The sequence below is a fragment of the Patiria miniata genome, unplaced genomic scaffold (assembly GCF_015706575.1).
Source record: "Patiria miniata isolate m_02_andy unplaced genomic scaffold, ASM1570657v1 HiC_scaffold_20, whole genome shotgun sequence".
NCBI lineage: Eukaryota > Metazoa > Echinodermata > Asteroidea > Valvatida > Asterinidae > Patiria > Patiria miniata.
The window spans coordinates 3,380,451-3,402,885 of record NW_024037059.1 but is presented as its reverse complement, the minus strand read 5'-3'; the positions used below and the strand labels follow the sequence as shown (position 1 = coordinate 3,402,885).

Sequence of the window (22,435 nt, the reverse complement as noted above, 5' to 3'; positions counted from 1 at the left end):
GCCAGCAAACCCGGAACTTTACCAGAGTGAGAGACCACCGGAAACTAGGGATCACTACAAGGGCAGCAGCACGAGAGGCTCGTGTAGGCGTGCACAGACCGAGACCTTGATGAGAGGTTGGTCCACGAAGCACCAACCGTGCACGCCGGTCGCTTAGTAAACAGCTGGTATTTATACGGATGTTGAAGTTCTTCACCATACTTGCTTCTTATCGCTGGACTTAACATTTCTGAAAGAGAACATCAGCCCGAGATTGGTAGAGATAGCTAGTATTAGTTGGACAAAATACCCTGGTAAGTTCAATTTATTGGAACTTTGATCGGTAAGAATGTGCAAGGGTAAAATAATTTTAATGCGAAAAACACATAGGCCCTATGGTGCTAATAAGTGGGGTAAATATTAAGGAGAGGCTCGGGGGATCCCCTCCGCCCTCCCGTTTGCGGAACTTTGCCCGTTCCTGTGCCTTCACTCAGAATTTAGTTCCCTTTCCAGGAAATAAGGACCTCCTGAAGTACCTCCTTGCAAAATGGACCCTAATACGCCACTGGCGCATAATTATTGCTGTACTGGTAACTGCCTTTATAGCCTTAACAATAAACATCAAAAATATTGTTTGGTATAAGAAGAAATTAAAAATCGTTTTTCCTGTTATATGATCAACTTGCATATTTAGTCCATTATTATCAAATATCAGCTTCATATTATACGCAGAATTCTGTTTAATCAAATATAAATTATAATAGTCATCTGTGCCTTCGCTGATGTTGTTGCTGTTTATGTTGAAAGCAAGAAAAATACATAAACTGTTTTGTCTTCCCCCGTGCATGACACGGTTGTTCACTTTTAGTAGGAGCTCATTCATGTAGAGTCCATTACCATAAATGACACCTAGACCCCGCTTGTCAGTTTCATCTGTGTTTCTCTTTTCTCGGTCCAGACCATGGCAGCGCAGGTGGCTGTCATTCTAGCTTGCCTCCTGCTGGCTCCGCGTGCGTCCATGCAGCAGCAGGCTGGCATCTTGGAATCCGCCTTGAGCCGCGACTACCCGCACGGCAAGTCCGAGCTGGTCTTCCTGCTGGATCGCTCGGGCAGCATCGGCGCCGACGACTTCGGCGTGCAGTTGTTCTTCGTGGAGAGCCTGATGACGGAGTTCAGCATCGGCCCTGACGCCACCCGGGTGGCGATCGTCAGCTACAGCGACGATGTGGTGAGTTTTACCGCGCGTGTGTGGTGGGCTGGGGTGGGTCCAATGGCCCGCAGGGTTGGCCCGTATATACACAGCGAAAGGCTCGTGGTTATCCTCGCTGATGCGGTTGGCCGGCTGCTTTGCCAGTTGCCCCGCGGCCTGGTTCAACAAGTCGGTTGGCCAGTTAGTCGGTTAACTTTTGGCCGGTTGGCTGGTTGGCTGGGTTCGCTGCAGCTAACTTACTGGTTGGCTGCCTTGCCGGTTGTCCCGTCGGTTGGTTGGGAAGGTGGTTGGTAGGGGTTCAGCTGGTTTTCTCGCGTACAGGTCGATCGTCAAGTTGGTCGGTTTTCCGGTTGACCGGCGCGGTTGGCTGGTTGGCAGGTTGTTCAGGTGGTCAGTTCAATTATCCGGCTGGCCAGAAAGTTAGCAGATTGGCCAGCTGACGGCTAGCCATTTTAGTTAGCCAATTTTGTTCCCCTTGTTTGGTAGTAACAAAACATGTCTGCTAGGCCGGTTGGCCAGCTAAGTGGCCGGTAGCCCATTGATTGATCGGCTTTTTAATGTTTTGCTAGTTCCCCGACAGCAGGCCAGCTCGCCTGCCGACTGGCCGGTTTACCGGTTGGTTTGCCGGCAGGGCATGTTGACTACAAATGACTGGCTGCCTCCTCCCCACGGACTACGCGTCTTTAATGGCCAACTCATTTATACGACACTAATAGTTTACGGTCATTTTGATCTTAAATCGCGCATTGTTTTAATTGCAAAAATATCAAATAATACAGACACGATTGTGCACAACACAATACCGGATCTCATAATGATTTCAAAAATTAACTCATAAAATTAATGATATCAATACATGTACATGACATTTAAACCTCAATACCACAACATTCTGGACTGATATTACGACTGTACACAATGGTAAACCAGTTTAGCAATCAAGACATCAGGATTAGGCTATATTCGTAAAGAATCACCGCAATGATATATGTCAGTGGATGTTCGTACAATTGTGTTTGTTCGTTTGTTTTGCTTCCGACAGACTCGACACATCGACTACATTTCAGGCGAGTCGGGCAACAAATGCACTTTCCTGTCGGCCATGAAAGCCGTGAAGTACACCGACGGCAGCAGCACCGACACGGCCAAAGCCTTGCAGGAGGCCAGGGAGATACTCGTCCACAGCCGACCAGATGTTAAACCAGTGAGTGGTTGGCTTATACTTGGTTTTATTTTCCCAGAAACTAGTTAATTCCTTTATCAAAAAAATCAGTGGCGTTTCGGTTGTATATTTCCTGGCCCATGTTTTCATGGATCGACACATGGTTTGCAATTATTATTGGTATTAAATGGTTTGCCGTTGGATCGACAGATCGATGTATTTGTTCAGCATTAAAAGGTGCATGTTAATCATTACAAGCACTACATGTATAGTACAATTTAACAATCAACCAGTCAATACGTATATAGGCCTAACTATAAAAAGTCCGGATCCACAGGTCTGAATAATCTCAACCAAGAAGCAAATTTCATCTATCGATTTGCAGTCAACTGACGAACCCTTTAATGTATAAGTTTTGAATTTGTTGACTTGGGTTTTGTCAGCGTATGGTGACTTATGATTTGAGTCGTGAATGATGTGCGATTTGGCTAGAAATTAACTTATGATTCGACAAACGATCAAATTGTGACCGACTTGCATTGACGTGTGATTGATAATGATATTGATCGACAACACTTTTGCAATCAACACAATGTATCTTGTTTTCTCTCTCTCTCTCCCTTGTAGGTGGTGATCCTAATGAGTGACGGCATTTCCAACACGGGCGACAACCCGGTGACCGTAGCCAACCAGCTCAAGGCAGATGGGGTAGAAGTCTTCACCATCGGCGTGGGGCTCCTGGTTCGAACCCAGCTCGAACGGATCGCCTCGACCGGCGACCACTACTTCGCCTATCACAGCTTCGATGATTTCGAGAGGCTGGCTTTACGGGTTCGCGGTGGTTAGTTCCAGTGATTTTTTTTAATATCTTTGAAGTTCGCAACAACAAAAATTCAATCCAAGCGGTATAACGCCAGTTTGCTTAACAGTTCATTGGAATTACCAATTTCTAGATATAACACTTGCGAGTTCACAATATTAACTCTGGCTGTCTTGCATGAAAGTCCTGCATGAAATCTATCAAAATGGACCCTGCCAGAGCTTAAAATATGCGACGCCCAAAAATGCGACGCTGATGGCACATATGGAACACCATATTTCCGTTTTATAACTGGATTTATAGCGATTCGTGATAAATACCACGCGACTATAACATTACTGCACATATTTTTACTTCATTTACCAACTTTTGATAAACATCATTCCGAATTGTTACAAACAATATTTGTAAGTATTAAATTAATTTGTTTGCTTTGTCTTGAAATAACAATTTGGCAGTCATAATTTTATGGAAAACTTAGGGCGGGCTAATTTTCCGGGGACCGACCGACCGAACGACCACCAAGTGACATGTAGAAGCTCCTACCAGAGCTTAAAAACAACATTCTGTAAACTTTGTTGGGAGGAGGGAAATGCAGGTATTTTGCAAACGTAAGGGCAGATCCAGTATGCAGGGGAAGTCAGCACTTACTTTCAAACACTACAAAGAAACTGTTTTATTATCCCTAAACCATTGTGAAAATTTGTTGAAATTAGAGGATTCGGATTTTTAGTGTAATATTCTCCGAATTCTAAGTGGAATCTAACCGACTTGGTGTTTCCATGTTCCTTTAGACCCACATGAAACTATGTTCGACGACTCCGTGAACCAGACTCTGTGTGATAGTCTCTGCCACCAGCCGTTCCCCGAGGCCGGCTACGGCTGTTGCGATCTGACCGCCAAGTGCACGTGCTCGCTCGTCGGTGGACGTCACGCCTGCGTCTGCGGGCCCGGCACGTACGGACGCAACGGCTTCTTGTACCAATGCAAACGTAAGTGTATTCTATTGTCTTAATATGTTTTCAACTGTCAATCAGTGTCATATAATGATTCATGTTTTAATAAGGAAATAAATGTGTGCTTGGCCGGTTATCAACACTATGTATAAGACCGGTTTGGAGTCTGGACGCTGATAATAACCCGAGCCGGAAAAAAATACCTTTTCGGACAAAAAGTCAACACTTTTTGGTCCAACAGACAAAACAAATCAACAATTATAGATTTCCAACGATTTTGTTCAACAAGTTTACTTCATCTTTTTCGAAAACACCCCTCTAGCTAGCTATGTTATGGAATATGCCTCTAGCGATAAAGTTTGATAAAGACATTCATTTCCTTTTAGGCCTACTTGTGATAACGACTTGTGTCTTCACTAAAGACATGAGGTTGACTTGTGATCTTGAAATAAACCTAATCTTCTTCAAGGGCGCAAACTTAATATACAACTGCCTTATGCTGACTTTCGATGAGTTTGTGCGGAGAAATATCAGGATCGTCATCAAAGTTGGACGGCGTTCAAAGCACGTAGGACCGCGGAAGGACCCTGACACGGTGACCCAAACGGTCTGTTTTCTCAACCACCGGTGATAAGACCGAGATTATGAGGGGGTTTTCCCCGTAGCTTTAATCCCCACGGAACACGCTAGCTCCGGTTTCCGCTAACGAGTTTCCTGCGATAAACAAACATGATCAAACCTGCAGAATGTACAGTCGATCGATTTACCATGAAGTTGAGAACTCACAAGAGAATCACGCCATGTAAAGTTTTAGATGGCGAAAACATCTGGTGATTTTACTGCTGATATTAAAGGAAACAAGCATGTGTTTTTGATGGATGGATTATCGTATGCCGTCCAGGTACACAGGAACACTTTTATTTATTGTGATCAAAACCATGAACCCACTGAGAAAGTGCTTAGAAAAATAAAGGCTGTGTTTCCAGCATTGGATATTTGTTACTCATGAAAAAAATGGCATATTTACGAGATGGCACATTAAATTATCTTTACTTAAAATATTATCTAGTGTGATAATCGGGTAGTGGGTGCTTCAATGTGTGTTGTTGTTATTTGCTCAGTGCGTTTTTATTGAGAGAGAGAGGGAGAGAGTAGTATAGTGTGAGCCTTTCACACCCGAGTTTGCAAGGTACTGCCTTTGCAAAGCAATAAATCCTTCAAAAAAAACGTTGTAACTACATCTTTTCACTTATGTTTTTTTATGCAATAGAGTATAAACTCAGTTTTACTTCCTGAAAACCGTTAGCGGTAAAAAAAAATTAGAGTTTCTGTCGATTTCAATTTTGACAAGATTTGTTAAAGGTCTTGTCCCTGAAAAGTTGCTCTGGTGATGTGAAACGCATATTGATGGCAAGGTTGCATTTTTTGTCGTTTCTATACCATTTCAGTGTGCCCACGCGGAACTTACAAGTCCACCTACGAGCCCACGGACGGATGCACTCCGTGCCCACCTGACTCGACCACAGCCGCTGAGGGCAGCAAACTCCTAGGAGCGTGCTTCTGCAAGGAAGGCTACGAGGGGGATCCCATGCGTGAAGAGTCCTGCAGGCGTAAGTGGGAATTTTGAATTCCGGTGGTCGGGTTTTTTTTCAGGTGAAGTTGCCGCGTTCTCAAAGAGAGTATCAGGTTGAAGCTCTAAGATGCGGTGACGGACTAGGGAGAAGAGGCTCGTAAAATTCATGTCATGGTCTAATACAAACCAAACAGGTGCCGGTGTGTGGTACTCCCTCACCCTATCACAATGTTTCCGTAAAATGAAGACAAGGCAAGTCAAGCTTGTTCCAGAGCGAAACATTTCTGTTCAAACGATTCCGAATAGCTATTCACTTGAAGCCTCCCGTGCTTGAGGCCTACGCGATGGGCAGGATTTAATAATAATAATGTAAAGCTCATATAGCGCTTTATACTAAAGGTCTCAAAGCGCTTCACAATCATTATTACACCTGTTCATCAGGCCTTGGGACCATTTTTTGCAGCAGCTCGAGATCAGCGCATTCTGGTCTCTACCTTCACATGTACGCATTTATACTCCTGGGTGGAGAGAGGCAATTGTAGTAAAGTGTCTTGCCACAGAACACAAGCACCATGTTCCCCCCGTCAGGGTTCGAACCCACGTACCACGTCACGGGCAGCGCTCCACAGCGGCAATTTATTGGCGTTAAATTTGTACGGGGGTAACAGTGTTTCAAACTCTTGGGACGAGATGAGACCCCAGCTTGGCTAGTTCACAAGTGATAGCCAGTGGCTAAATCAGTATGGTACAACGAGGAGTATTAAATGGCCGAGCAAAAAATCATGAATGAAAAAACATGACTTATTAAATAGGTGTGCATGTTACTTCCAAAAGCTTATATTTTTAAGTTGAACAGTTATGTCGACGTTCACATTCCGTATGTCCTGCAGTAATTTTTCATTGGCAACTTTTTGTCAAAGTTTTTGCACCAAGGTCGTTTCATACTCCGCGCGACAGCGAACGCAAACACAATATTGACGCTGTGGTTAAGTTCAACACATTTTGAATTTCGTTATTTGAATTTTTCGTGGCGTCAAAGTCGCTTCGCACTCGCATTCCCGAGAAGTGACAGCAGGCCTTTATTGCGATTGTGGATGTGAAACTCACCCTTTTATTGTTGTGTCAACAATCTACAGTGGTGACCTGCCCGATTTTGACGTCTCCTAGAAACGGCCAGATTTTGCCCTCCCCTTGCAGCCACAAGTACCAATCAGTGTGCTCGTTTCAGTGTGACGTCGGCTACGAGCTGGAGGACGCCGCCTCGGCCAAACGCCGATGTCAGGCCAACGGCCACTGGACAGAAACAACACAACAGTGTCGAAGTAAGATTATCTTGTAATACCAACATCCAATCAAATTACTCGTTGTTTATAAAGCATACCATGATCCAGAGTCCCAAAGTCAGGGGTCTGAACGCTCCTGAAACCAAAGCCGAGACGAGGCCGATAATTCAAAATCCCGTACAATATTGCAGAGAATGTTATTTCATAAATCAGTGACGACAATTATTTTGTAAAACCTTTATAATTACCCAATCTTTCAAATGACTAACTGAAATTAAAGTTTGAATAAGCTTTCTAAGCAACAGCTTCTTCATCGGATGCAATGAAGAGGGGCATCATCATTCAATGCGATTGTTGAAAGGACATCTTAAGCGAAACCTAATGACTGAATGCATGAGACTCGGTTGTTCAGCATTGATATTGATACTTAAGCACTCTTGATGTTGGCGTTTTTGACTTGACAGAGGTACAGTGTGCGGCCCTATCCAAACCCTCCAACGGCTTGATATCTTGCCAGAACCAGGAGGCGGGCAATCTGAACGTCTACGGCACAATCTGCAGGTCAGTGGGGTGTTAAGATGGGTGTAGTTGCTACACCTACAGAAGCCCTCGAGTCCCGCTTCTTACACTCTTTCACAGTAAAAACAACGAGGCCACAGTTTGAAATTTTGTTTTCGGTATTGATGCAAGCACATAATATAGCCTACTGTTTCCAGCTTCATTTTGTGATTATCTTATGGCAATTCATTAATGGCTAATTACTAAAGTTTGTTTTGATGTATACTCTGCAATAATTATTACTATTCCCTTTTTGTTACAGTTTAGTAAAATATTTACTTCCTTGCTTATTCACATTCAATAGCATGTATATCTGAAAAACTCCAAAATTTATGAGTACTGTCTGTTTTTGCAGGTTTACTTGTATAAATGGGTACAACCCTGCTGGGAGCCGAGAGCGTGCATGCACAGCATCCGGAGAGTGGTCTGGAGACGACTTCACCTGCAGACGTACGTATGCCGTACGCAGTGCGTAATGGTCTGAACCCTCACGTACGGACCAATCACGACACCAAATCACTTTACAATCACAATACATTCGCCATTACTGGAAGCCCGTTCCGAGACTGGCTGACCGTATAGACTGGCTTCCAGAGCTACGGCTATGTCTATTGTCCGATTTCTCTAATGTGATGGTCATGGGCAAAGACCCAAACAGTGGCTCTTGACAAGCGATATGGACACGGCCTGCGGCTATTTGGGGTCGGGGTTCGTCTGTAATAAGCTCAAAGTGTCAGTGTCAGCAAGCTTTGGCATGGTTGTAAAAACTTATGTATTACTGATTTTCTCGAATTGACATGAATCGTGTTGAACAAATAGAACAGGGAGATCCACAGAACGTAAAATAGATGGCCAATTTATTGATGTCGATTATTTTATCTCATCATCTAGCCATCACCTGCCCCATACTGCCCCCGCTTCGCCATGGCTCCATTGAGCCCTCGCAGTGCGCCACCAAGCAACGGGTTAAGTCCATCTGCATCTTTAAGTGCAAGGAAGGATTCCGCCGGGTCGGCCCGACCTTCAAGATGTGCGAGGCCAGCGGCAGTTGGTCAAGCCCTGGGGAAGAGGTTGCCTGCGTGGGTAAGTCAAAGGTCTCTAAGTCAACCAAGTTCCTGTGGGCCTGTAGATAATTCACTCATTTGCTTGACAACACTGGGGCGAGATTGATAGCTAGCAGCCATTTTGATAAGGAGACTTCATGACCTCCGGTGCGGGCCAATGGTCATTCCCTTTACTTGTAAGCTCGACCAATCAGTATGAAGGATAGTCAAGGCACAGAACAACCAGCAACCAATTAAATCTCAGTTTATGGCAGGCTGATGCCCATTTTTGTGTGTGGGTGTCTGTGTGGGTTATCCATTCAGACTGAGGACTTGGGACAATGGGGTGTGTGCGATTTCAATGGGCCCAAGGACCTGGGCACTAGTCCTCGGGAGAATTTCGTGTACAAACCTTATGGGGGCTGTTGAGAAAAAGGCGAAGTACAAACAAAAGGGAACAAAAGAAGGAAAGGGGCAGGTCCTCATGAGTACAGTAAAAACGAGCTGGGTGTGTGTGCGTGAGTATGTATGTGTGTGTTTGTGATGACGTCGAAGACTTAGTTGCCTGGTAGCCGGCTGTTGTTCCGTTTTAGCACTCCTCACAATAAAGCTTGGAACCAGCTTATGCGGTTATATCCAATGCCTATAATAATCTGGTCGTGTCAAAGCGCAGGAGATTTCTTGATTCTAACCATGCAAACGATTCTCTCTCTGCGACATTATTATAACCCCATTCATTTAACCCTTGATTTTAGATGATGTCCCGCCGGAAATAACTTGTCCAGCCTCAGTGGTCAAGGAAGCCGATCCCGGTCTTTCCTCTGCCGAGGTGAGCTGGGACATGCCGATTATTCAAGACAACCAGGACGGTACGGATGACCTGACCCTCACGGTCAGTCCGTCCGGTATGAAGCCACCCCACCGCTTTGAGATTGGTTCGGTCGTCATCACTTACACCGTGACAGACAGCGCCGGCCTCAGCTCAGTTTGCCCCTTCAAAGTGGTAGTTCTTGGTAAGAATTTCTCCATGTTAGACAACGTATGCCTATTATGTTTCCTTCAAGAGTGGTGAAGAGTGAATCAGTTCCACAAAAGAGTAATTTGGTGTGAGACAATTAGGCCTTTGAGTCTCAGGAATAGATGCGAATTGAAGTTATGTGTTGCACTGGATCGTGGGGCAATTTAAGATGTACAGTTTTCATGCGATCCAAACTGTCTCAAATTTAGCTCGACATACACGTACCTTCACCGAGCATTTCGGGTGATGTATAGGGCGGTTGGTAGATCATCGGTCACGATCCCGGTCGACATGCTGAGCATTCGTACCTATCAAGGATGCGCAGCGTCACGGCTACATCAAGCTATTTTGATAAACGGATGCCTCACATAATTCTAAGAGAACCGATTTGATTTTTTTTTCGGAATGACTCTTACCCAACAGATACACAGCCGCCGACAGTGGACAGCTGTCCTGGGCCAATTATTGACATCACCTCGGCAGACAAGGTCAAAGCTGTGACGTGGGACGAGCCCCAATTTGCCGATAATTCCAAGCAAGATCTGCAAATTGTCAAGGTACGATCAACATTGACAAACATAAGATAACATTGACAAAACATCCCTTGCGAGACCTTACTATGGGCAACCATCGTTAAAGGTGTTTCGTGGTGATCAACAAGCAAGGCATATCTAGATTTGCAGTTGGCCCGGCCTCTGTTGGTGTTGCTCTTGTTCGATTCCCAATATAGCCACCATAGATGTGGGGTTGGGTGTGTACGCGTCTTCTGACACCGACGTTTTTTTCCAGAAATTTGATTCTGAAATCTCCCTACTCGTCTACTCTCATCCAGACGGTAACTGAGAGAGGAGAAAGTAATCAAGTGCTTTGAAGTCTTACGTTATGAAAGCCTGTTCTGGTTCCTATTTTTCAGTCGCATGAGCAAGGTGCAAAACTTAGCTGGGGGACGCACATTGTGACATACACGGCTACAGACTCGGCAAGACTGAGTGCCGAATGTCGGTTTACGATTCGCCTTGGACGTAAGTTTTTACCATCACTACGACCATTTCATCACTACCACCTCTATCTTGCTCCAAGAACCCTTAACTTGTTTTTTTTTTTCTCTTAGGGAAAAGTTTATTTTTATATCCACGTTCAAGGCTGCCGCTTTTATCAGTGCCAATATATTAAGTAATACTCATGTAACCATGCGCCAGGCCTTCAACCATAAATGCTGGCAAAACCTTCCAAACTTCCCGAGGAATGTAATTTATGTCAATGCCTCTGGTTCGTGTAATATTGAAACTAACCCAATCAAGATTATAGTAAGCATATTGGACAGTACTGCTTACGTATACTACTAATAAAAGTACGTCGGCTAAACGCCAAAGGCAAAACAAATCATGAAAAGCAATTAAATCCGTTCTCGTTTTAGCTTCCAGTTGTCCGAACTACCCTGAACCGCGTAACGGTGCTAGGGCTTGTGACCAGTGGCTGTTCGGCCAATTCTGCCGGGTGTACTGCAACCAGGACTTCGAATTCGCTGAGACACCGGCCATATGGTACATCTGCTCTGGCAGCACGTGGAGAACTCAACCATCTGGAAAGACCATGCCCTGGCCAGACTGCTCAGGTGAAATCCCTCTTGATTGTTGTTATAAGCCCTTCATTTATAAGGGATACGGATTGTGGGTGACCCTGGTCTCTAAACCACCTTAATAACTGAGAGTCGGAGATCAAACAGTGTGTCGTTGTGTTGATTTCTTCCCAAACTTTCAAATTAGGGGATACTTGACTACAAACTTTGACCTTGTTTTTGAAAGAGAAGGCATAATATGACACCTGAAAAAGATCTTAAGCGTTTCTCTTTCAATTTGGTTCTAGAACGAGCTCCAGCGCACGGATCTCGACGGGGCATGTCATCCCAGTACTACGCAGGAGACTGCATTAACTCGAAGACCCAGGTAGCCATCAAGGCAGCGTTCATCGAAGACTTCAAGGACAGCATCTTTGGGAAAAACGGTGGCTGCATCAAGGAAAACTCCTGCGAGTACGTTGCATCTTTTAGCTTGAAATCATGATACGTATTTTTGTGGGGGAAGAAGAGGTATAATCAAAACATAATGTGCTGATCATGCGCGTCCTTCGCCAGGTGGCTCTTCATTAAACACTATCTGTTATTGGGCCTTTTTTGGATGCTTCCAGATAAGGTAATGTATAGTGCGTAACTGTGGGGGGGGGGGGGGGTTTGGGGGTATAGGCTTACAGGGGAAGTGGCCTTTGTGTCCGTCTGTGCGTTCAGTAGCCCTTATAGTGGCTTTTATCCTTATGACGGTGACCTCCATGTGTGTACGTTGTCTCGTACTGTAGTGCAAGATGTCTCGATATGCATTTTTGGTAACATGCACTTCCAAAATCCGTATTTACTAAAGCACGGGGTGTATTCCACAGGGTCGAGTACGTGACCGTATATTGCGGGGAAATTGACGAGAACACACGGCGACGGAGGCGCCGTGCGGCCGGCCCGGGTGACGAGACAGACTTCGCTAACGTCGTCACCTTGGATTTCACCGTAACGACTCGAATACGATCTGTGGTAAGGTGCATTCCCGAACACAGGACCCCCTTTGCATTTGTGCAAAGTGTCTGCATCCATTTCTATCAATCTGTTTTCTTTTAAGGGAACTTCCTCCTAGTATTGTCACACTTCACTTCCTTCGGGATGCAATCTTGTAGCTTGCTCATGAGGCATGTTTTTACAATCCCTAGAGTGTAGGCATTCTTCTGAAGACGATAAGAGCTACCATACCGACCAAAACGTCGAGATACCTTCATGGTACTCTTTCTTGGCCATCTCTGTTGCGGGAGTTGTTGTGGTTAATACTTTAATTCCACCCCTTGCAACTTAGCTTACGCTCCACTTGAACCAAGTCATGTTAAAAGCAAATGGCAACATTACAGTAATGAATTAATTTATATTATGAAATTATGAGTTCAATGAGTCATTGTGGTTTCTCTTTTTTGTTCTAGGACAAAACGCAACTCGAGAATCAGTTGGCTAACGCCGTGCGGACCCTGGATGAAATCAGCAGGGATTATGAGCAACTAGCCCAGGCTGGTCAGCTGCAGCTGGTGGTTGATAACCAGATCCTGCCCGTTGTAGAGGACTCGGTCTTGGTCAACCAGAGTGTTCCCCTCTGTCAGAATGGGTCCGTCGCGTTGGACGGCACTGACTGCAGTAAGTGCGCACAAGTTATCCGTAACTCGAACATTTTTGGACTTCATTTTCAATACATACGGTGGCTATCTAAGTTTGACATGGTTTTTGATTTTAATATTGGGTCCTCCTTTTGCATCGGCCATCAACATGTGGGGTTTAACTCTTTCTGGCCAAGACATGACCTTCTCGTTCTTATGTGCGCAATTGTTACCCTTCCTCAGTCAGCTGCGCCGTGGGTTCTTACTTGGACAGCAACAGGCAGGCCTGTCGAGTTTGCGATGAAGGCACGTATCAAGACGAGGACGGCCAGGATCAGTGCAAGTCGTGCCCCTGGGGTACGTGGACTGAGGGGCCCCAGGCTAAGGATGTCAGCGAATGCCGCCGTAAGTTGAGTTTGTTGGTTTATGAAAGCCTTCTTCGACATTTCAAGCCCGTAATCTAATGACTGCTTGAGCCGAAGAGACCCCAAAGACTGGTAGGAGACGCAGAGACCTCCTGATCTAGCTCGAAATACACAAACCATACGCTGGAGCTTTTGGCAGGAAATTTCACCATCTCAATGCGCAGGAACTAACGAATGTGAAGTAAGTTCGGGCATTTACTTGGCTGGAGAACATTACAAACCTGAGGAATATTTTGAGTAAATTTGGCTTCGCGGAGGGTTGAAAGGGACATGATGCAAACGTGGTTAGATTTTGAATACACTGTGCTTTGCACTGCTAGCTCGCACAGTCATGTCGCACTTGCCTCCAGGTTAAGGAAACAAGGAATATGAGAGCAGAATTCCCGATTTAGTAAATACAAAATACAAAAAGACTTATTATGTGGCTTCTCCTCTGCCTTTTGACCCCTTGTAAACAACAAACAACCTGTAGGGCTAATTCAACAACGGGCGTTCGCTACTGAGGTGAGTGACGATTACACTGGCTTGTTTTCCTTTGCAATTTTCAGCGGAGTGCAAACCCGGTACCTACTCGCCGTCCGGGCTGGCTACGTGCCGGCCGTGCCCGCGAGGCTTCTTCCAGCCAGGCTTCAAGCAGACTGCCTGCCTGCCGTGCAGGGAGGGTACGACCACGCCGGCAAAGGGATCCAGATCAGCGAGCGACTGCCAAGGCAAGCCCAAATTGGCACAGCCAGTTGTGTTCGAGTCCCACACAAATTAGTCACAGGTCTGATATCACACGACAAGTATGCAATGGATGAACAATGACAAAGGAACGACTTTGTAATATTTCCTTATGACAGCTGGTTCGTGAATGGATGGCCTTTGACTTGCGTGATTGACTAGTGAATTGAGAAAACGTACTTTTATGAACTATATTGTAAAACATCACCGTAGAATTCTCAAAATCATTTATCTATTAAGGATGTGCTTTCTAAATGGATAAAACCTAAGCCAGGCATATAATTATCAAAATAGTAATGCAGCGTGATTTCATGTAATAACGCGAGACTGTGACGTCAACTACTGTGACGTTGCATTTTTATCCCATTAGTATGCTGCATATTAAAAGTAATCGCCGGTTGGCGCTGAACATTCAATTTCCAGAAACACAACATTATGAAGAGTTAAGTTTTTCACTCCACTGCAATAGTATAAATTCACAGTGATGCAAATGAGCAAAAGTGAAGTAAAAGTTTGTATTTACCGCTTACAATGGACACATCTGAGAAAAAAATAGGTTTTTCTTCATATGACATGACACATACCTTTGCTTCACAGCTGTGTGTGGCCCGGGAACATTCAGTGCGACCGGTCTGCGGCCGTGTCGGCCTTGCCCTCTGGGATCGTATCAGCCAGATGAGCAACAAACCCGCTGCGTGCCTTGTGCCGGCAGCGAGACGACGGCTGTTGACGGTGCGACATCTGAAGCGGAATGCAGAGGTAAGAAAAGGAACGTGAAAAATGACTTGATGCCGAATGCTGATCAATTTTCGTTGTGAATCTTGATGGGATGTTTCATTCCATTTCGGTTTACTCCCCAGCCAATGCTGGTCGAGGCTTACCCATTAGTAATTTCTAGGTGGAGAGGAGTAAGGTGAGGTAAAGTGGCTTGCCTGAGGACACAAAATACCAGTAGCTAGATTCGAGCCCTAACACACTACTATTTTTAATCCGCAGAGATCGATGCTTGTGAATCTGCCCCATGTGAGAATGGCGCGCAGTGCACCAGCCACAGGGGCGCATTCCACTGCCAGTGCGTGACGGGTTTCGCTGGTACTACGTGCGATACTGAAATAGACGAGTGCCGGTCTCAACCCTGCCTCTTCAATGCGACCTGCGTCGATCAAGGTAATGTTCAAAGTGCGTTTTAAAAAAATTTAATTCCTCTTCCCGAAGACCATTCGCTAGTTCTGTTTTTGTTTTTTTTTAGTTCATGTTCACGTTCCTTTGATTCTTCATTGTGTAATTTTGTTCCAGTTGGTGGATTTGATTGTCTCTGCATTGCCGGATACGAGGGCGCCCTCTGCGGATCGGAAATCAACGAGTGCTTATCAGACCCGTGTCAGAATGAAGCAAAGTGCCAAGATCAGGTATGGTATGCCGCCACCTACAAACGGAGAACAGCCTCAAACCAAAGTCAAACCATGCATGATCAAAACTTTGTTCTTTGCTGGGATAGATTATTACGTGATAGCCTAGCAACCTTTATGCCAACGACACAAAAGGGTGTTTTGTTCAGCTGGTACAGCCTCATTTTTGTTCCAATATGGTGCCTCCGTGCAAAAGTCTAATTTGAGTTTTCAACATTGATATCGATCATCATAATGATATGGGTTTTTTTTTCAATCACTGAAATATATTTTTGACGACTTATTTCGATTTTGGCGTAATCTTTGCAGGTTCTGCTAAAATCCAAACTAAGTTTGTTTGATTTGTAGGTCAATTCAGTCAGCAAGCAGTTTGCAGCTTCTTCTTTCTTTCTTTCTTTTTTTCATTTTTAAATTTAATTTCACTCCAGGTTGCCGGTTTTGACTGTGACTGCGTGGACGGGTTTTGGGGCCCGCTGTGCGAGAACCGGCCGGATCCCTGCGCCGGACAGGCCTGTCTGAACGAGGGGTTCTGCATCCCGACGACCGGCTCGTTCCAGTGCCTCTGCCAGTCTGGCTTCCAGGGACTCCGATGCGAGACAGATGTCAACGAATGCGACCTTCTACCTTGCCAAAATGGCGCAAGGTATTACCATGACAACCAAACAATTAGGATTTCCATAACTCCCACTGATTTGTTCATTATCTGGGATTGCCAGCTTATAATAAAATATGTTTTGGTAAGTTAATGCTTATACATGATAACATAAGATTTCGTTTCTCCTTAAGATGTGAGAACACGCCGGGGAGCTACCAGTGCGCATGCGTGCCTGGGTTTGAGGGGACTCACTGTGAGGTGAACATCGACGAGTGTGTACATCATTCCTGCGCCAATGGTTCTACCTGCAGTGACGTCATCGCTGGCTACCAATGCCTGTGCCCGCCGGGGGTCACGGGACACTACTGTGAGACAGGTGAGAAGTTTCCCGAAGCAAAGCAAACCGAGTCGACCCGAGTCGACCCGAACTAACTAAAGGAACTGAACCGAATCACACCGAACCTTGCCATGTAAGATTGCCGTCCTTGCATGCAGCATTTAATCCTGATCGGTTTAAGAGAACAGAACCGAACCGAACCTAACCGAACAAAACCAAAACGAACTCAACCAAACCGAATCCGATCAAATCGAATCGCACCGAACCATGCCATGTAGGATAACCGTCTATGTAGCATTTAATTATGATCAGTTTCAGAGAACCAAACCAAACCGAACCGAACCTAACCTACCAAAAACGAACTGAACCAAATCGAGCCTTTTCATGGACAACTGCTGACCTACCAGCATCTGTAAGTTTCAGTGATTTTAAATCTTGCAACCTCTTGCACCTGTACCAGGAACCTTTCCATCAACCGTGAACGATGAAACAACCAAGGATGAACTGTATTCATCTTTTAGGGAACTAACCCTTTCATCAGATCCTTCTTGTAGACCTGAACTTTTTCATTGCAGGACAGGGCACGTTCTATAGCTTGTTTCTCTCGCTGAATTCTTCGATTTCTGAACTCTCCATTCTCGTTCCATGTAGAAATGTCCCAGAATTTTCTGCTGAATTTCACCAGTTCCTTGACGTCCGACTTCTCCCTCATCCGGACCAGACACGTGGAGTTCCAAGAGATCACGCTGTCCGTGTGGCTCCGGACCACTGATACCACCAACATGGGAACACCCATCTCCTACGCCGCCATGAAACCAGCAAACAAGTAAGCAATGACCCAAGAGCGTCCTATATTAAAAGTCCCTACGCCGTCTGTCTGTCTGCCTGTCGTCTGTCGGTCTGGGTGTCTGTCAGTCTAATGTCTAATGTCTGTGTGTTAGTTTTTTGTTGTAAAAAGCCTAAAAGAGTGTGCGCAAGCACAAAATACAAAGGTTAATGGAGAGGCGTGGTTATTGTTTTTCATCGTCTCTGTTAAGTACATCATAGCATAGGGGTAAGGACTCGAATACCAAGAGAAAAACAGTGAGCCATTATGTCTCCAATAATTTAGTGCTGTTTGTACTTGCTTCGATTTGGAACGTTGATAACATACATTACCAACTTAGAAGGTGCTGATAATTGTGTTTATAATGAAAGCAAAGGCACACTTAATGGAGGTAACAGTAACATAAACTAATAGACACTAAATTAAAAGACACTTAAGTATATGAAGTCAGTAAAAGCTCAAAGAAAGGTCTGGGTAAATATCCCCCCCCCCCTGTAATTCAAAACTCAGATCCTCAAATCAAATTTTACCTTCACATTTCGGCTGTTCGAACTGATATTGTAAAAGGCTACGCGTCCTGTGTGCACTTCCCGTGCATCTCTCGTAAACAAAGACTGTTATTACGGGCACTAAGACTGTTATTTTACCCAGGTTTCTTTTCAGTTCGTCCGCAGGAGGAGGCGCCGGCACCGGCAGCCGCCTCGTCGACAACGCACTGACCGTGACGGACTGCTCCTCGCTCCGGGTCTACGTGAACGGACTGGTGATTTTCACCGAGGTGGCTGTCAACAACGGGCGGTGGAACAACCTGGCGTTTACCTGGCGCGGTGCAGGTGAGAACGCACGTAGTACACGTTGGATAAACACAATCAGCGAACGGCTTCCAATTTCATTTCTCTTATATTTCTGTTTTGCCGGTGACACGCTTGAGCTGCGACTGCCGCAGTTCGTGGGATGAGTTCTCAACCGAAAGAGGCTGCAATTTCAAGTCGGATTTTGTTGTTTGACTCAAAAGGCTAATGTGCTTAACTTGATTCATTCAGTCTTCAATTCATTGAACACAATCTTATTAATCTTTAACGTGATGTCACGTGGCCCATGATGACGTTATCATGACGTCAATCTTCGGGACACAACTATGCTATAAGGATTAAGGACTATGCCTATGCTTACTTTCAATGATCTATGACAAAGATTAAAGCCAAAAGTCGCGTGTAGAAAAAACGTGTACAAAGTCTAAGGGATTTTGAGGGAACAAAATGAAGAAGAAGAAGACAGAAAAATCCGAACAAAAAGAAAGGCTTTTGCGCGACTATGCAAGGAATACAATATCGTGAATTACGTCCGTGAGTTGTATTATGGTATTAAAGGGTATACGTAGAGAGAAATGAAACGGCACATGAACACCGAAACAACTGCAACAACATACTTTCAGTCTAGAATCTAGAGGCTATATGGATGTTTGTTTCGTAAACAGAATAGGACACGATCTTTAGAAATATGAAACAAGATTATATCTGTGCCATGTGCAGTTCTCGTTATTTTTCAACCGACGTGCACATTTCAAAGTTCCCATTTTTGTTAGTTCTTTCGGGGCCTTATTTTTCGGTTTGTTGGGGTGTTTGTTTTGTCATTCATTCTGTTTTCACTTCTGTTTACAGTCGGCGAGTGGCATTTGTATTTGAACGGCACGAAAGCAGCCAACGGGACCGGACTGAGCACAGACGCCATACCGGGCCAGGGCGCGTTCGTCCTGGGTCAGGAACAAGACGCGATCGGCGGAGCCTTCAGCTCTAGGGAGGCATATCTCGGAGAAATTTACAAGTAAGATGAGTGATCCCGAACTAGGGGCGATGGTGACGAATCCCCCTTCCCCTCCTCCCTCCACTTTCGAAATAAATATACACTTTCAGGTGGCATTCTTCCCTTTCCGAAAACTTATCTTGTACACATACAAAATACTTTTCCCACAATTTGTAACCAAATAAACATAAAACTGCGTATAACTTAAATAACAATCTACAATAGAAATTTAAAAAGAGATTCTAAAATTAAGTGGCATTTTATAAGTTCATTACATTTTTTGATTGTACACAACTGATATTTTATTTACGAAATTGTGACTCTATATTTATTTTTACATTGTAACTTATTGTAAGGTTTGTTTTGTTTTGGGATTTTATTTTTATTGAAGGTTGAATATCTGGGATCGTGTTTTGCCCGAGGACGACATCCAGAACTTATCCCACTTCTGCCACCAAGAGAAGGGCAACGTGGTGGCATGGTCTGACTTCCTTGCGGGACTGGAAGGAGGACTGGAGCCTAAACCCACAAACGCGACGGGGGAGGTGGGGAACTTGACCTAAACATATGCATGAATTAAAGTAGATCTGTTCAAAAGGCAACAATTTTAAAAGGTTTTTTTTTTGGCTTACCAACAAGAGGGTACCTGCCAAAATGTCATTTTATGATTTCCGCTTAGTGGGAAAATTTCCACTAGTTTCCGCTGAGCAGCTCCCTTGGGACATGTACGTAAATCACTGGTTTGCAGTGCGCACATCACAAACTGGATTTATTCACCTGTGTTTTTTGGGTGGGCTGCCTTCCGGTCTTATTGAGCGTTGAAATGGTTCAAAAAACAAAGACAGCCACAAAAGATTTTAACAGGCATCACTACCAAATATACTAATCTTTTTGGTCTAACATGTCCTGACCCCTGCTCAACAAATTCTGCTTGAAGACCGCCTGCTCGTGTCTTGATAAAACCCATCAGTGATGTTGTGATTTGACCCAATTGTCGTCAAGATAGCAAATACAGGATAACGTAAAAGCAAAGCCATGGATTTTATTCCATTTGACAGCCCTTAATGTATTAAATGATTATGTGCATCCTACTGGCCGGAATTGTTACTTCCGAGTAAGACTGTGTCCCTTTTACTTGGTCTACGACTTGAAATTACACGAATGTCTACGGTAGCTTCCCATAGACTCGTGTGTTATTTCAAGCCGTTGCCAAGTAATTCGGACACGGCCTTTAGCTGTACATGTGTCAAATGGGGCTTTAACATCTACGGCTACGTCTATGGTCAAATTGTTCCCACGTAGTTATAATGTGAGAAGACTATAGATCATAGCACTAGACACGAGATTCGGTCACGGTTTAATTTTGCTCCATTTGTTAAGTTGACAGTCCTAATTTTATTTACGATTACTCCCGATCTGTAGGTGCCCGGATGCGATTCCTACTGAGAAGATCCCCATGACTACCGAAAAAAGGCGGGAATAAAGCTCACCACATCAACTAGACTTCGTGCAGACTACAAGAAATATCTAAATGCGTCGTTTTCATTTCTATGGTTCTCATTTTTTTTCCCTTTGAAGTAGGGTCGGTCGATCGGCGAAAACAAAAATCTTATTTTACAGAAGTAAAAAAAAACCTGCAGTTGCACCCTTTAAGATGGCAAAATTGAATGATGCCAAATGTGTATCGTCTCTTGTTTCGTGTACTGTAATGAGTTTATCAGAGTTGATATCACTGAACAAAATAATAAAGCCATCTATGGCAAAATGTAGTTGACTAACAAATGCATAACAGTGAAGGTACACCATAAATCCCTGCTTTTTTGAGAGGCAATACCCTGGCATCGTCTGGGATTGCGTTGTTTGCTTTACGCCGTGCTTCGCGTAAAATTTAGTTTTATAATTACTTTCTATTGCTTTTTAAATTACCCGAATTTTTAAATTACATGAATTGTTTTCTGCATTTTCTGCATTTCTATATTCTTTGGGTTTTTTTTTTTGGGGGGGGGGTAGTTTAAGCTCAAGACAAGGTCGGCGGTAATAAAAAAAAAAGTTGCATGTTTATTGGGTTTGGAGCACAAAATAGGGTCGTTCGGAAATGAGAACAATCAATTAAAAAGGGATGCCCCGACGGACATTATGCAGTCAACTCCGTTTCATTTTTGTTCAGTGCATAGATTCGCATATAACTGATTATTTCAAGAATGTAGAAGAAAAAAATATGTTACACTATTATGAGATTTTTAAAAAACGGTTCTAAAACGGTACTTGCTTTAAACGAAAATCAACTCAAGATAATTATTATTCTGCTCTTGTAATATTGCAACTGTATTATTCATATGCTGCTAGATACAATTTTCCCTATTGTCATTTCAAGCGCTCTATCATCAATTCACAAGTTTCAATAGTTTTATCTCATCACCTGTTAAAATGTTGACAATTTCTTTTCATATGAGAGTTAATATGAATGTGAAATTGGGAATTACATGTATTTACAAACCAATTACGATAAGTACCAGATGTTTCAGCCACAACTATTTTTTTAAGAACCCAATTATAATTTCACTTTCGGTGGAACTCTGATATTTGTACATTAAACACACAAGCTCCGCTTGACATATTGGACGGATCTGTGTCCGTGACTACTTGTCAGTTTTTAGGTGGCGTTTAAAACTCGCTCTACTGTATAAATATGGGATCCCCCCCGTTAAAATACAGTTATTTACCTCAATGAACATTTCACAGTTTTTACCACTGTACCGAAACTGTAAAAATAACTGTTTTCCGAAGGCAGTACCTTAATTTTACAAAAGGGTTGTAAATCTAAATCATTCCCCATTCAAACCATCTCTTCCGTGTTATTAAGGCATTGTTTCCCGTTATTTACAACGTTTGGGGCCGTTATTTGACAACTTTATTTGGGTTTAAACCTTGGGCTTTTTACGGCTTCCTATCTTTTTTGCACGCACCATCCTTATTAAAGGGAGTGTACAACATTTGCTTTTGCTGCAATTTTCCGACATAAATGGATTTGAAGGATTATGTTAAAGAAAATATTGTTAATTGGACCTGTTTCACGTTATGGGCTTGTAGATCCTGGAAAAACCAAGAAAACCAATCATGTTTTTGTAGTCTGGTTCCCTGACCCCACTTAAGATGAAACGGAGCAATTTAGACTTTGGGGAATTGTAAGGTCATAGAATCAGTCTAGCAGGCTTGTACTCCTTCACAGGTGTGTAATCAATTGCAAAGAAAATGCGAAATAACTAAATATGAAAATTTGAAGCAGTTTTTGAAAAAAGCCAGTTTTCTCAAACGCTGGTCGGCCGACCAGCGTTGGAAAAGTTTTCTTGAAAATGTTAGCACATCAAGAGCTACGATTTTACAGGATGCTTAAGACTATCATTCTCTAACAATCAAGTAGGTCATTTCGTGATAATTTGGTCATTTCGGTTTTTGATATTTGTAAATGTTGTATCTTCCCTTTAAGCCTGGTTTCCACATCGACGTTCAGCTTTAATACGCAGACTGTGCAGAC

The 22,435-nt window shown here is 43.8% G+C and overlaps 1 protein-coding gene across 2 annotated transcripts; it reads left to right on the top strand.

The window, feature by feature from the left end:
- The first annotated feature begins 205 nt into the window (after nt 1-205).
- Nucleotides 206-21,526, top strand: LOC119729315 (sushi, von Willebrand factor type A, EGF and pentraxin domain-containing protein 1-like). 2 transcript variants are annotated; one of them, XM_038201936.1, is made up of 29 exons: nt 206-293; nt 938-1,207; nt 2,232-2,393; nt 2,979-3,192; nt 3,966-4,163; nt 5,576-5,737; nt 6,837-7,022; nt 7,448-7,544; nt 7,897-7,991; nt 8,433-8,624; nt 9,340-9,597; nt 10,026-10,159; nt 10,516-10,624; nt 11,020-11,217; nt 11,469-11,634; nt 12,036-12,180; nt 12,615-12,822; nt 13,026-13,187; nt 13,756-13,917; nt 14,528-14,689; nt 14,927-15,097; nt 15,227-15,339; nt 15,768-15,982; nt 16,126-16,310; nt 16,923-17,097; nt 17,761-17,930; nt 18,759-18,921; nt 19,292-19,445; nt 20,323-21,526. In XM_038201936.1, exons 2-29 carry the CDS (start codon nt 941-943, stop codon nt 20,344-20,346), a joined length of 4,647 nt encoding a protein of 1,548 aa, XP_038057864.1. In that variant the 5' UTR covers nt 206-293; nt 938-940; the 3' UTR covers nt 20,347-21,526. The 2 variants fall into 2 exon arrangements, with proteins under 2 accessions (XP_038057864.1, XP_038057863.1); XM_038201935.1 differs by having other exon boundaries at nt 17,749-17,930.
- The last annotated feature ends 909 nt before the right edge of the window (nt 21,527-22,435 follow it).